Below are 15,798 nucleotides of genomic sequence, written 5' to 3'. Positions count from 1 at the left end.
CTCCTTTAGCTGCAGGAGAGCTCCAACCCTCCTCTGGTCCTCCTCCAGACCCCTACTTTCTGCTTTCAAGCAATGCATCCAGCTTCTTCCCAGCAGCAGAATAAGGAAAGGGAGGTGCACTGTGATGTATGGGAGAGTGGGGGACTCAACTTTTGATGGTGGAGTGGCTCTTGACATCTAATGTAAGGAGAGGGGATGTGCTGGACATCTAATCTTACAGATACAACCGGCCCTTTTGAGGACAATCATAATCCGTGCGGCCCACGATGAAATTGACTTTGACACCCCTGTCTTAGAAAATTTAGTGAGGCATGAAGCCAGACATACTGAAATTTTCCTTAACGTTTTCTGTGCTCTTTTTAGAACCTATATGAAATTAAATTAATATCATGGGCTAGCAAGATATCCTGTTTTTTTCCTCATCCCTGGCAATATTGTGAAAATTGTGTGATCTATATTCCAAAGCACTTTTTTGCTTTTGTCTGGTTCATATGCAATGATGACACCTCTATAAATCACAATTTCATTCACATACTGTCTCATGTCATATCATAAGCTCATCACTTCATAGCATAGGAGTGAAAGAGGGTAGATGGAGTTCCAGTACTTGCATTTTGTTTGTGATTAGGTGAATACAATGAATAGGTGTAAGGTCTTATTAAAATCTACCCACTGCCTAGACATAACACAGACAGTCATTTTATGAAATGAATCCAATTCGTGGGAGTTTAACTGAATCCCTTAAAATATATTTTGATGTCACTGAGCCACTAGGTGCTAATAAATTGTGGATATGGCCCCTTTTTTAAGTCAAGTCACTGCACATAATAAAATATCAAACAGGGGTCCTCCAACCAGAACACTCTGTATGCAACAAGTTTTGACGAACTAAAGTTTGCCCCCATAGGGCGTGATAAACGTATGTAGTGCAGTGCCTTGACCTAAGATTACATTTAATGATTTAATGAGCCATTGTTCTTGCATATGAAATCTGTAATTTTAGGTACACTTTTTAACAGTACTGCATACTGGTTCCCGCATGATTATCATGCTTATCAAAAAATGGAACCAAAGAAGAATATGAAATGGAGGAGCCATATGTCTACCAATTTTAAGATGTGAAATTCAGACTTTTGGGCAAGGCACACACACCTTCCAGCTTTAGTCTTAGAGCAGCTGCCTTAGTAGGTTTACCCTAAAATCAATCTGGTTCACAAAATTGCATCAAGAACATATCCAAAAAAATCCATACAATCAGGGAAAACAATGTTGGGTTGCTACATAACGGAATCATCACTCCATAGGAGAAACCTCACACATCTAAGGAGACTAATCACAATTGTGCAAACATTTTCTTATTTTCCAAACATAGAAAAACTTCACAAAACAGAAAATAAAAGAGGTATATTCTTTCTGAAAAATTAAATACTGTAACATATGTTCTGAATCTGAACAATCCACTGCTTCTTTATTTACCTAAGTGTGTAATTATTTAATTTGTAGGTCATTGCTGCACTATTACCAATAAATCTAAAACTTTACATCTCAATAGGCACCGTAGCTACTGGAAACATCTTAAATATAGTTGTCCCTTGAAAGAATACAGACCCTTTAAAGTGCTCAATCACAGTCAGATGCAGCGAGTTGTTTGAGGTACATTAAGGTAACTGAGGCATGCCTCATAAAAAATCTTTTTGTCATGTAATATAATTTTCTTTTTGTTTGCTCTTAAAGTTTTATAATAAATATATGTATCTAGAAGATTTCAACTTTGTCCTCTTAGAAAGTCCTACATTGGTCTCCATTAGAAAATAACATCTATCTAAGATCTCTTCCTTGTGCAAGTTTTTTTCATAAGGCTCTGGCCCTGGGTCCATTTATAATGCAAAATTAACAGTAGCATAATGTCACACTTACAAATAACTAACATTTTCATTTTGTGAACCTGCTTCAGATTTCGTTTTGTCCAAAGAGGGTAATCCTATACTGACCAATGTGTATTCATTCGTTTTCATTTTTCTTTCTTTCTTGTTATTCTTCATTTGTTCAAGTTGCAGTTGACTTGAGTTGTATGCCAGTGCAGGAATGGTATTCACTAAAATTAATTGTAAAGGTTTTTTCTCCTCCCTGTACCGACATTTGATGTAACGAGAAAAAGCTGAGCGGTATGTTTGGTTGAAGAGTGTGTACACCAGTGGATTAACTGCTGAAGATAGATATCCAATCCACACAAAGACATTCAACAGTTCTCCTATAATCTGCTCATTGCATGAGTCTTTGCAGATAACTGCCATCACATTGGTGATGAAAAATGGACACCACATGACCACAAAGAGGAAAAATACAATGCCCAGGACCTTGGAGGCTTTCCGCTCATTGCTGATGGACTGCATAGTCTTCCTTCCAAATGGAGCAAGATCCTTTTGCAGGGAGCGTTGGAATAGCTTTTCTGAAGAAATAGATGTTTGTGGGAGAAAACTAAAAAATGCAAGCTTACTTTTTGCCCCAAGGCTATTAAAATAAATGTCTGCTTCCTTCTGTAGCAATTTTATTGTTAAAAAGTATGTGACCACCATTATGATTAGAGGAATGAAAAACGCAACAAAGGATCCAACGAGGATAAAGTGCTCATCTGCCAAAGAACAGTTTTCTTGATTGAACACTTTGCTATCATCCTGCAGTCCAAACACAGGCACTGGCATGGATATACCTTCAATAGACAATAGGAAACGTGTTAATTAACATACAGGATTTACATCAAACAACAAATATATCTTTTTAGTATATTTTATTTTAATAAAATGCATGCACTATGATCATTTCCCTTTTAATATTGTAACAGAAAGATATCTACACATAAATTAATGTCACAGATAAGGCTAATTAAAATTATTGTCTGAGATGAGGTTATTTTTAGGCATGTTCTCCTTTATACAACTTTGTGTATGAGGGAGCATCTCTTTTTAAGCATCTCTTTTAAAGCAGATATAAACCAATCCATTTTACAGTTTCAAAAAACAGTTACACTTCCCGGAAATGTAACCGTCCCATTGGTTGTGCTCTCACTCAAACTGTCAAACCATCCAATGGCTAGTCACGTCATAAATAATCACATGTACAGCATTATGGCAGTTGTAGTCTTAACAGGGTTTACTTCCACTTTAAGCAATTTAAGCAATATATAATCCCATATTAAATGAGTATAAAGAAAAAAGCAGTCATATGTATTGCACCTTTTAGTGTACTTGGTAGTGTACTGCCACTCAAGAAGTATGTTTGATTAAAAATATAGACAAAAAAGGGGTAGTGGTGCTGCTAAATAGTATGAGATTTAATACATTAGTCCATCAATAAGTCCTTGAAGTGGATACACAGTATGTATGGAGGGGAAGAGATGAAGAGGGGAGACCTGTATAGATTACTTTAGCAGTCCAAAACAACCATGGCGGCCTTTGAGGGGGGAGTTGAAAGCAGACTTCATATATGCAAATGAGAAGAGAAACACAAGCGCCTATAGGTTAGAACTGTAAAAATTTTAATGAGATACAGGTGCATTATCCACTTACATGGAGGTTAGGGCAGTAAGGCACGAGTCCATCCACACTGGCATGGTGTTCACTGCAGAGCGGCATTCTGAAGAGCTGATTTTTCTGCCTGTGGGGGATAAATCCTAGCCAGCATGATCTCTGGGACAACGGCGATGAAACCGAGGCTTGGATCAGGCCGCGGCTGAGGGCTGGATCGGTGGTGGGTTGCAACGGTGTTTCGGAGCATGCGCACTGGTAGATGGAACTCAGAGATTGAGAAAAGAGGACGCCCTGAGTTCCATCTACCAGTGCGCATGCTCCAAAACGCTGTTGCAACCCACCAGTGACATCATCATGCCCGGCGCCGCTTTCCAGCCCTCACCATCGGCCTGATCCAAGCCTTGGTTTCATCACGTGGTCTCAGAGATCCTGCTGGCTAGGATTTCTCCACAGGCAGAAAAATAAGCTCTTCAGAACGCTGCTCTGCAGTAAACGCCATGCCAGTGTAAATGGACTTGTGCCTTACTTCCTTAACCTCCATGTAAGTGGATAATGCACCTGTATCTCAATATATCTGAGTCAAGCAGCTGAATCTACAACCTTCAGAAACCTCTTTAACACCCCTTTCACACTGACGTGTTTTACAGGCATTTGTGCGCTAAAAATAGCGCATGAAATGCGGCTGTAAACTGCTTCTTCTGCAGCCCCAGTGTGAAAGCCCAAGTGCTTTCACACTGGGGCAGTGCGCTTGCAGGACAGGAAAAAAAGTCCTTCAAGCAGCATCTTTGGGGCGGTGTGGAAGTGGTGTATACACAGCTCCTGCCCCATGAAATTAATTGGCAGCGCTGCCGAAGCGCCGCAAAGCGGGTGCTTTTAAGCCTGCACCGCCCCAGTGTGAAAGGGGTCTAATGCCCTGTACACACGATCGTTTTTTTCATTGGCATAAACTCCGACTGTTTTTTTTCGACAGAGTTCTGCTAAAGCTGTCTTGCAAACACACGGAGACACCAAATTATGACCGTCCAAAACGTGGTGACGTACAACACTACGATGAGTCTAGAAAAATTAAGTTCAATGCTTCCGAATGCATGTGTGTTTTTTTTCTCCGACGGAGTTACATATAGACAAACGGAATTTCCGATAGAAATTGTTTCCATACGGAAAAAAGAGAACATGTTCTCTTTCTAGTTCTGTCAGAATTTCCGACAGAAAAAGTCCAATGGGGCATACACACGGTTGGAATACCAGATGAAAAAATTCCGTCTGACTTTTTTCATTGGAAATTTTGATCGTGTGTATGAGGCATAAGAGTTACATCTGAACCCCAGGCAGATATTGATGGCATAAAATAATGCAGCTTGGTATTTATTAATACATAATTACAGTTAAAGTGCCTGTAATCCCATGTACAGCATCACTCCCAGACTGGGAGAGAGAGGGACAAGACTGCGAGTCACTCATGTGTGCTGCATGCAAATATGTTGACATGGAACAGGCTGATAAGCGAAGGGAGCCTTTTTAGTCAGATGTTGCTTTTTTACTGTCTAATCAGAAGGCTGGGGATGGAGAAAGGACACCACTGTTAATTTTATCTGAAAGGTATAAGAGGACCCCCTAATTTTCCAGCTAAAAGGTTGGTTTTAGGATATACTCACCTTATAAGATGACCCCCTTCCGACTCACCTCACTGTGCCCATTGCATACCTCACTGTGCTCATTGCATACCTCACTGAGCTTATTGGCTACCTCAATGTGCTCATTGCCTGCCTCACTGTGCTCATTGCCTACCTCACTGTGCCCATTGCCTACCTCACTGTGCCAATTCGAGGCTGAGGACGTCTGTGATAGGCGGAACACTGAACACAGGCTCTGCTGGGAAACTGAGTGTTCCGCCTATCACGGAACAGGACGACGAGGAGGCGCGGCTTTTGAACAATGGATGCCCGAAGTCTGAGGCCCCATACACACGACAGAGTTTCTCGGCAGAATTCACCGAGAAACTCGGACAAAACCCGGATTCTGCCGAGAAACTCTGTCGTCTGTACAGTTTTGGCTCGATGGAGCCGCCGAGGAGCTCGACGAGAAAATAGAGAACATGTTCTCTATTTTCTCGTTGTTCTATGGGAGAAGGCGGCCCGCCATCCCAGAACTCGACGAGGAACTCGACGTGCTTGGCACGTCGAGTTCCTCGGCCGTGTGTACGGGGCCTGACTCTGCATACAGGTATCGGCACATAAGACGACCCCCGATTTTTGGTGGATATTTTTAAGTACAAAAGGTCGTCTTATACGCCGGAAAATACGGTATGCATTTCATCTGTGTATTTTGTAGTTTGTCTGGAGTCTGACAGCTTTTAAAAAAAAATGTTTAATCTTACCTAAGTTTATTTACACAGTAAACATTGGATCATATAAATGAAATGTTAAATTCAATTTGTTCCCAAGTTATTTCTAGCCTTTTGTCATATGTTTCAGCAGCAAGGCGTTCAAGTTCCACACATTTTGGAAAATTCTTGTCCATCTGGCGGATGGCAAACAACTTGATATATGATCCTTTGTATGGAAGTTTTCACATTAAGGTCTTTTTATTAAAAATTAAGACTTTTGAACTGACCGTGGACTGTTTTATTGTTTTAAAGTTTTGTAATTTCAAATCTACCTAAAACATTGTGGGATCTCTGGTCATTTTAATAATGCACAATATCCTGGCAGAGCCAATATTCTGTGATCCCTGACTCATATTTAAAAAAAAAGCCGAGGACAGTATAACCTGGGAAGCTGATGTTTTAGTGAACATAAGATAGATTGTATATTTCATCAGATATCATTTTTATTATATAATTAATTTATGCCATCCCTAACACCAGATCCATTTTGATAATACATACGGTAATTACCCAATGATAATGCACTTATGTAAATTCTGCTGCCTACACGGTAGGTAGTTATGATCATGAACAGTTTTGTGAACCAATCTTTGCGCAAACTTAACTGAAGTCTATGGAGGGAAAAAACGTGCTATTTGTAGGGTTAACAATGAATCTATTGCCAAATGCCAAATAGTGATGAGCTTAGGTATGATTCAAATCCAAGCATGTTCGAACCTAGAAAAAAAGCTGTCATTGTTGGGCCAATGATATTAACGTGGACTTATTAGCTCAATGATGCTACTACTATCCCTACCTCTTTGTGTATGTGTAGCTTCATAGCAGGGAATACCCTGCTAGCAGCTGGCCCAGCAATGACAGCTTACTTATTGATTCATCTGAACACAGTTGGTATCCCAGCTCTAGCTCATACCTATTGTCAAACAGAAGGCATGGGAATGCCATGGCAGAGACGTACCAATGGCAAACAATACTATGCAGAGGGGGAGGGTATCTTTCAGGGCGAAATTCAAAAAAAAAAGAGCCTTTAAATTACAGGCTTGGAGCATACCTAAAAGCTGTGCATAGGGGGTTATTTACGAAAGGCAAATCCACTTTTCACTACACGTGCAAACTACAACTGCAAAGTGCACTTGAAAGTACACTAAAACTTGGAAGTTCAGTCGCTGTAGATCTGAGGGGGACATGCAGGGAAAAAAAAACATGATTGGATGATAAAATCAGCAGAGCTTCCCCTTAATTTCAGATCTACTCCTCAGATTTACAGCGACTGCGCTTCCAAGTACACTTTCAGTGCAATTTCAAGTGCACTTTGCACTTGTAGTTTGCACTTGTAGTGCAAAGTGGATTTTCCTTTAGTAAATAACCCCCATAGTGTTGTTTTCACAGGCAACTTCAGAAACAGCATACGCTAGCAACAGATATTTGGCTGTGGAATTGATTGATTTCTTGTACAATTAGCTGGTCTTATATTCAGCAGCATTACCCCAATATGATTAATTTCAAACATTCTTTTAAGGTTCCTTTAGCCTTCTCAGGAAGTGGTACTCAGCAAGCTTTCACTGGTGGATGTTACAGCTGCAAGAGATCTAAAAGCCATAGGAGATGACCTTTTAAAACAATTACAGCTAATGCAGGTATAGCTTGGTAAAACTCCTCCAGTGGCATAACAGTTTCACAACCTTCTGTTTCAAAGTGCATTGAAATGCCTAGCTTTTAATAAAACTATGGCAGTAGGTGGTGAACATGTGGTGCTTTTTGGTGCAAACTATCGCACAACAATGTAGTAAGGTGCTGCATACCAGGGGCAGCCCATCCATTAAGGGCGCACGGGCGATGCCCCCTATCTATGCCGCCACCTCCCATATCCATGTATCCGGCCCCTTGGATGCATGAATTCCAATACAGGGGTGTTTTTTTGAAGCATTAATAGGCGTAAGAGTCCACCCAGGTGTGGTACAATAGCAAATTAATATTAACTAGTGTAACACTGATCCTCCTCCCGGCCAATCAGGAAGCGGCTCTGACACCCATCACCTGATTGGCTGAAAGGACAGGCGATCCTATTGGAAGCCTAGGAGGAGGGGAGGAGACGCAAGGCCGATGGAGGAAATGACACAGGAACCGCAGCCTGCTGCCCACTGCCTGCTGCCCGCTACCTAGACGGGGTAAGTGCTGGAGCGATCGGCCGACAGTGCCGCGGGGGGTGATTGTTTTCCGCCCCCCCCCCCCAAAAAAAATAAAGAACACCAGCTGCCACTGCTGCATACAAAAGGCAGCTCCAAAAAACGTTTAGCAACAAGTGTAATCTTCATATCGCAAAATTGAAAGAACAATTTAAAGAACAAATTTAAATATAAACTGGGAGCCCTGTGTTAAGAGAATACGTCATACGCACACGTATGTGTAAACATGGATGCAAAAAAAAAAAATTGGCATTTATCAGAGTACAGACATATTCACTTCTATGGCTAGCTGTACACACCAACTGTAGCTCCCGGGGCATGGAAAAACACTAGGATTTTTACACTAGAGCACAATTTCATCATGTTTATCATGCTCAGCCTTTGATGCTACCAAAATTAATGTTACATGTGTCCCTTTAAATGATTACTGAAGCAAGGTGGACAGAAGAAATGTTTTCCCTGCAGAAAACCGAATATCTAGATCTCACTTGGTGCTCCTATCAGAGTGTTGCAAAAGTAAAGCAGTTAATGTTTCACAATATTTAACCATTGTTTGAAATAAAGACCAAATGATTCTAAAGTCCATGAGCTGACCAAAAAAAAGCAAGCAAAAAGTTATAGTGTTTTGCCATGTAGTGAACAATAGGCATATATCATACAGCTATGCTTCTTTATGGCTTCATTCACACGGCTGTAAAACTTTTACTGATGTTTTTCTGTAACACAAGTTCTTGTGTAAATGATACTTGCATTTAGATCTATTTTAAATGTTGACTTGCCTCGAAAAAGTATTCATACCCCTGGACATTTTTTGCATTTTGTCATGTTACAACCAAAAACATAAATGTATTTTATTGGGATTTTATGTGGTAGACCAACACAAAGTGGCACATAATTATGAAGTGGAAGGAAAATGATAAATGGTTTTCAAATTTTTTATAAAAATAAATATCTGAAAAGTGTGGCGTGCATTTGTTGTCAACCCCTTTACTCCGATACCCCTAACTAAAATCTAGTTGAACCAATTGCCTTCAGAAGTTACCTAATAGGGGAGACCCGAACACAACCCCGTTCGGTTCGCACCAGAACCTTCGAACGGACCGATCGTTCGCGCAAACTTTAGAACCCCATTGAAGTCTATGGGACTCGAACGTTCGAAATCAAAAGTGATAATTTTAAAGGCTAATATGCAAGTTATTGTCGTAAAACATGTTTGAGGACCCGGGTCTTGCCCCATGGAACATGTATCAATGGAAAAAAAACGTTTTAAAAATAGTCGTTTTTTCACGAGCAGTGATTTTAATGATGCTTAAAGTGTTAAAAGTGCCTGCTTCAGGACCGCTGCACCACCAAGTTAAGGACATGAGCAAAACAGGGCACATGGGTCAGTTGTCCCTGCCACAGGGCGGAGAAGAGGTTGGTGCCATTGTCGCAAACCTCCATTCCTTGCTTAAGCTGGCGTGGCATCAACCTCCTGTGAGCCTGCAGAGCTGACAGAACCTCTGCCCAAGTGTGGCTCCTGTCCCCCAAGCACACCAGCTCAAGCACCACATGTCATCTCTCTGCCTGCGTACCTGCGTAGCCCCTTGAACGCCTACGAAGCACTGCTGGTTCCGAGGACACATCAGCACAGGAAGAGGCCACAGAGGAAGAACAAGAGGAGAGAGGTGTGTCACAACCATTAGTAGCATTTTGGAGGTGTGGTGGTGGAACAACCTCCAACACTACTGTACCTTGTCCTGCATCCTTCCCAGCTGCCAGCAGAGTCACACAATGCGCCGTGAAAGATAGGTAACGTCCCTATCCATGCCTGCTGGACCATGAGTCATCGATAATATGCACCTTACCACTGACCGCCCTGTGAGGGCATGGATATTGCCTTCCACATGCCGGTAGAGAGCCGGAATCGCCTTCCGTGAGAAAAAGTGGCGTTTGGGAACTTGGGAAGGGGGCAGAATCTACCAACTGAAAAGGCAGCAGTTGAAGTGCTAGCAATTTAGCTAATCTAGCATTCAACCGCTGGGCATGTGGATGGCTGGGAGAAAACTTATTTCGGCTCTGCAGCAGCTGGGGCAGGGAAATTTGTCTGGTACATTCTGACGTTGGTGTACCAATAGTAGATTGCCCGCAAGTACTTGGCTGTGACACACCTAATTCTACACCTTCAGTCCTATCAGTACAGGCTTCAGAGAGGACTGAGGGTATAGTGGGGTTGGAGATCCCAGCTGATGAGGAGCAAGGAGAGGTCCACTTTGTTCTTTGGTGTGGGTCTTTGAGGTACGCTTGCCAACCAACTGCATGGCAGGTCGACATATGTCTGGTCAAGCATGTGGTGCCCAAATGGGTGATGTTTTGGCCACGAGAGATACGCTTGCGACATATGTTGCAAATAGCAGCGGTGCGATCTGATGCACTCGTCTCAAAAAAAGCCCCACACCAAAGATCTTTTGGAATAACGCGGAAAGACAGCAGCGCCTTGCAAATGCGGAGCTCTGCGGTGTGATGCAGTCAGTGTCCTGCCCTTAAGCTGGCCCCTGAAGGGCATCCTGCCTCGATGGAGATGTGCCTCCTCCTCCTCTCTCCTATCAGGCACCCACGTGGAGTCACTGACCTCATCATCCCCTCCCTCCTCATCACTGTAGAAAACCTGGCAGTATGCTGCAGCTGGGGGAACATGACTGCCAGGTTGCTGTCCTTCTTGGGCACCCCCTCTCTCTGGGCTCACGTTACTGCCTTCCTCTATCTGTGTACCATCATCGGAGCCTTCAAAACGCTGTGCATCCTCCTGCAGCATGTACCCAACACTGTGGTCAAACAGTTCGGGGGACTCCTCAGGAGGACATGGTGGGGCTAGGAAAGGAGTGACTGGTGCCATTGAGCAGAGGGAAGAGGCCGCATTGGCAGCTGTTTTCCAGACAAAGTACCCTGAGCCTGGGTGAGAGAGGATGAGGAGGATGAGGACGGTTTGGTCATCCACTCTACCATACTAATGGCCTGCAGGGAGATGTAGCTGCAAAAATACTGACAATACTTGCTGATCACTGCCTGTGGTATTAATCTGAGAACACCAGCAAATGTATTCACGTAGCTTTAGGTGCACACTGTGCAGAGGACACAGTACACCACGTTAAAATACTTGCAGATCCCTGCCTGTGGTATTAATCTCAGAACACCAGCAAATGTATTCACATAGCTTTACATGCACACTGTGCAGAGGACACAGTACACCAAGTGAAAATACTTGCAGATCCCTGCCTGTGGTATTAATATGAGCAGATCCCTGCCTGTGGTATTAATATGAGAACACCAGCAAATCTATTGACGTAGCTTTAGGTGCACACAGTGCAGAGGACACAGTACACCAAGTGAGAATACTTGTAGATCCCTGCCTGTGGTATTAATATGAGAACACCAGCCAATCTATTGACGTAGCTTTAGGTGCACACTGTGCAGAGGACACAGTACACCAAGTGAGAATACTTGCAGATCCCTGCCTGTGGTATTAATATGAGCAGATCCCTGCCTGTTGTATTAATATGAGAACACCAGCAAATCTATTGACGCAGCTTTAGGTGCACCCTGTGCAGAGTACACAGTGCACCAAGTGAGAATACTTGCAGATCCCTGCCTGTGGTATTAATATGAGAACACCAGCAAATCTATTGACGTAGCTTTACGTGCACACTGGGCAGAGGACACAGTACACCAAGTGAGAATACTTGCTGATCAGCCACTGCCTGTGGTATTAATATGAGAACAACAGCAACTGTATTCACATAGGTTTAGGTGCACACTCTGCAGAGGACACAGTACACCAAGTGAGAATACTTGCTGATCAGCCACTGCCTGTGGTATTAATATGAGAACAACAGCAATTGTATTCACGTGGCTTTAGGTGCACATTGTGCAGAGGACACAGTACACCATGTGAAAATACTTGCTGATCAGCCACTGCCTGTGGTATTAATATGAGAACAACAGCAATTGTATTCACGTAGCTTTAGGTGCACACTCTGCAGAGGACACAGTACACCAAGTGAGAATACTTGCTGATCAGCCACTGCCTGTGGTATTAATATGAGAACAACAGCAATTGTATTCACGTAGCTTTAGGTGCACACTCTGCAGAGGACACAGTACACCAAGTGAGAATACTTTCTGATCAGCCACTGCCTGTGGTATTAATATGAGAACAACAGCAATTGTATTTACGTGGCTTTAGGTGCACACTGTGCAGAGGACACAGTACACCAAGTCAAAATACTTGCTGATCAGCCACTGCCTGTGGTATTAATATGAGAACAGCAGCAATTGTATTCACGTAGCTTTTGGTGCACACTGTGCAGAGGACACAGTACACCAAGTGAGAATACTGCAGCTAGCACAATCACCTGCCTGCCTGTCACTGTCAGTATATTAGGAAGAGCGGATCTAGCTAAATACAGTGTATAAATATATATACAACACCTGGGATGCATATATATCCTCTACACACTGTAACTCTAACTGACTAGCCTGCCTGCCTGCTCTATCTAACTTAAAAAAAATTACACTCTCATAACGTTCGTATTTCGACGAACGGTCGAACATACGATGTTCGAGTCGAACATGAGTTCGACACGAACACGAAGCTCATCCCTATTACCTAATTAGTAAATAGAGTCCACCTGTGTTTAATTTAAGCTCAGTATAAATACAGCTGTTCTGTGAAACCCTCAGAGGTTTGTTAGAAAACCTTAGTGAACAAACAGCATCATGAAAGCGAAGAAACACAGCAGACAGGTCAGGGATAAAGTTGGGGAGAAGTTTTAAGCAGGGTTAGGTTATATCAAAATATAATATAATAATAATATAATATAAACAAAATATCCCAAGTTTTGAACATCTCACAGAGCACTGTTCAATCCATCATGTGAAAATGGAAAGCGTATGGCACAACTGCAAACCTACAAAGACATGGCCGTCCACCTAAACTGACAGGCTGAGCAAGGAGAGCATTAATCAGAGAAGCAGCCAAGAGGACCATGGTAACTCTGGAGGAGCTGCAGAGATCCACAGCTTAGGTGGGAGAATCTGTCCACAGGACAACTTTTAGTCATAGACTCCACAAATCTGGCCTTTATGGAAAAGTGGCAAGAAGAAAGCGATTGTTGAAAAAAAGCCATAAGAAGTCCCATTTGCAGTTTGTGAGAAAACATGTGGGGCATAGACATGTGCATTCGTTTTCATTCCGAATGCATTTTCGTCCGAATTTTGGGGATTTTTGTGTTCGTTTTAACAAACGATAACAAACGCGCAGAATCCAAAATCCGAAAGATCCACAATAAAAATTGATAGAAGATTAAACATGACGGTGACAATAACGATCTGTGTCTATTGAACCTGTGGTTGAATGTGCCTAACCTAACTCTATTAATCCAAGATTATTCGACATTATAGAGACATGAAGATTTGACGAATCAGCTAAAAACATACAATCAGAAATTTTTGGTCAAATGCTCTGCCCATAGGCTATAGAAGAATTCTAATGTTGTTTGACTAGTAATAATAATTAATAATTATAATTATTACTAGGGGTGCACCGAAATGGAAATTTCAGAACCGAAACGAAACCGAAATAAAAAAAAAATTCAGTCCGAAACCAAAACCGAAAATTACTTTTTTTGAAATAATTGTATGTATTACATGAGACGTTTTAATTAGCTTCATTGATTTAAAATAACCAGAATTGAAAAGCTCCAAGTCAATATAATATAATCCAAACTTTTAATTAAAAATTGGACACAAATAGTATATAATATATTAATATTAATATATAAAAAAACTTATTGTTGCAAAACAGGAACAATAAATCCAGTAATAAACTCAAACAGCAGCTCTGAAATTAAATTTGTTTCAGTGTAAATGGGCAAAAATACCATGGTGTTATTCCACTTTAAAGGGACATGCATCCTTTCAAAACACCAGCTGAAACAATTGTCTCATTCAGTAGTTTAATAACTGAATGAAAAAGCTGTCTCATTTTTTAAAACAAAAATAAATCCTTTATTTTTTTTTTGCTTATATTTACCAACCACTGGGTCCACCTTCATCTTGGTCGCATTTTAGGGAAATTGGAATCCCAAAAGTGTGCATAAGAAGAACCATCAGAGGGTAATCTTCTTGTATCAGGGGGGTGCTGCCTTTTTGCATTCCTATTTCCTTGGAATGTGACTAAGATGTGGGAGAAAAGACCAGTGGCTGGTAAGTACAAGTAAAAAAAAAAGTGGTTTAATTGTGTTTGAAAAATTAGACAGCTGTCTCATTAAATTATAAACTAGTTTAAGAAAACATTATAGTGCAAAAGTAATAAAAGAACTGAAATCATAATGAAAGTGTAAACAGTAACACCACTGTTCAGTAAAAGTGACATATTTCTCTTCAAGAACAACAGTTGTTCAACTTTCTGCGAAGAGAGTCGGTTTCTGTATGTATCCTGAACAAACCATCCCCACCGTGAAACATGGTGGTGGCAGCATCATGTTGTGGGGATGCTTTTCTCCAGCATGGACAGGGAAGCTTGTCAGAGTTGATGGTAAGATGGATGGAGACAAATACATGGCAATCTTAGAAAAAAAAACTGTTAGAGACTTGAGACTGAGGCAGAGGTTCACCTTTCAGCAGAACAACGTCCCTAAACATACAGACAGAGCTAAAATGGAATGGTTTAGATCAAAGCATATCTATATGTTAGAATGACCCAGTCAAAGTCCAGACCTAAATCCAATTGACAATCTGTGGCAAGAAGCAAATGTTTCTGTTCACAGATGCTCTTCGTCAAATCTGACAGAGCTTGAGCTATTTGCCAAAGAAGAATGGGCAAAAATGTTACAATCTAGGTGTGCAAAGCTGGTAGAGACATACCCAAAAAGACTTGCAGCTGTAATTTCAGTGAAAGGTGGTTCTACAAAGTATTGACTCAGCAGGGCTTAATACAAATGCACACCACACTTTTCAGATATTTATTTGTAAAACGTATAACTTTATTTGCTTCAGATATAACGGTAGCACCTGTGTACTTTTCAGTACAGGTGCTATGTCAAATTTAGTTGGGGGATGAGAGAGTTACCTTGCTCTCATCCGTGTTGATCTATTGAATTGGGTTTCTGTCAGCCCTGGGCTGTCCTGTGGTGTCAGAGTGTGTTCCAAAGATACCTTCCCATCTTTGGATAGCAGGTGGCGCCAGAGGGGTCCAGGCGGAGTGCCTTTCTCCAGCAGCCAATGAGAGCAGAGTTTCCCTCGTGGGGCATGCTGGGAAAGGGTATTTCTGTGACAGACGCCATTGCGTGGGGTTCTTCGCCCGTTCCTGGTTCCAGGTGCGGCACCCACCTTTAGGGTGTGCGCACATCACGGGCCCCGGTGAGATGGCCTACCAGGCCGGGGCACACGTGCTACGTGGAGTTCCTGACTCGGGGCCCTCATGGCTCGGAGTGACTGATGCTGCCAAGGGGCCCCAGTGACTTACTGGGTCCCCCATCTCCTATTGAGAAGATCCCAAGCGAGTTGTGCTGTTCGGTGGGGAGTCGGTCTGAGGTGAACCCAGAGGCAGGTGATCCAATAGGGCTTAGACAATCCATCGGGGATCTGGGTGACCAGACACTGACAGGTTGTATGCTGCAAACTATCAGTCGGTGACCCCAAGCTAACAAGTCTACCTGAG

General features: G+C 42.1%; 1 protein-coding gene across 1 annotated transcript in view; it reads right to left on the bottom strand.

Annotated features, from left to right (window-relative positions):
- Window positions 1-210: 210 nt before the first annotated feature.
- Window positions 211-15,798, bottom strand: part of HTR2A (5-hydroxytryptamine receptor 2A) — a 62,824-nt gene continuing 47,236 nt past the window's right edge. The window contains exon 4 of the mRNA XM_040341248.1: window positions 211-2,710. Coding sequence (XP_040197182.1) covers window positions 1,914-2,710 — 797 coding nt within the window. The 3' untranslated portion in view covers window positions 211-1,913. The remainder of the gene's footprint in view (window positions 2,711-15,798) is intronic.

Source organism: Rana temporaria, chromosome 2 (genome assembly GCF_905171775.1).
Source record: "Rana temporaria chromosome 2, aRanTem1.1, whole genome shotgun sequence".
Classification (NCBI taxonomy): domain Eukaryota; kingdom Metazoa; phylum Chordata; class Amphibia; order Anura; family Ranidae; genus Rana; species Rana temporaria.
This window is presented reverse-complemented; position numbering and strand designations above follow the sequence as displayed.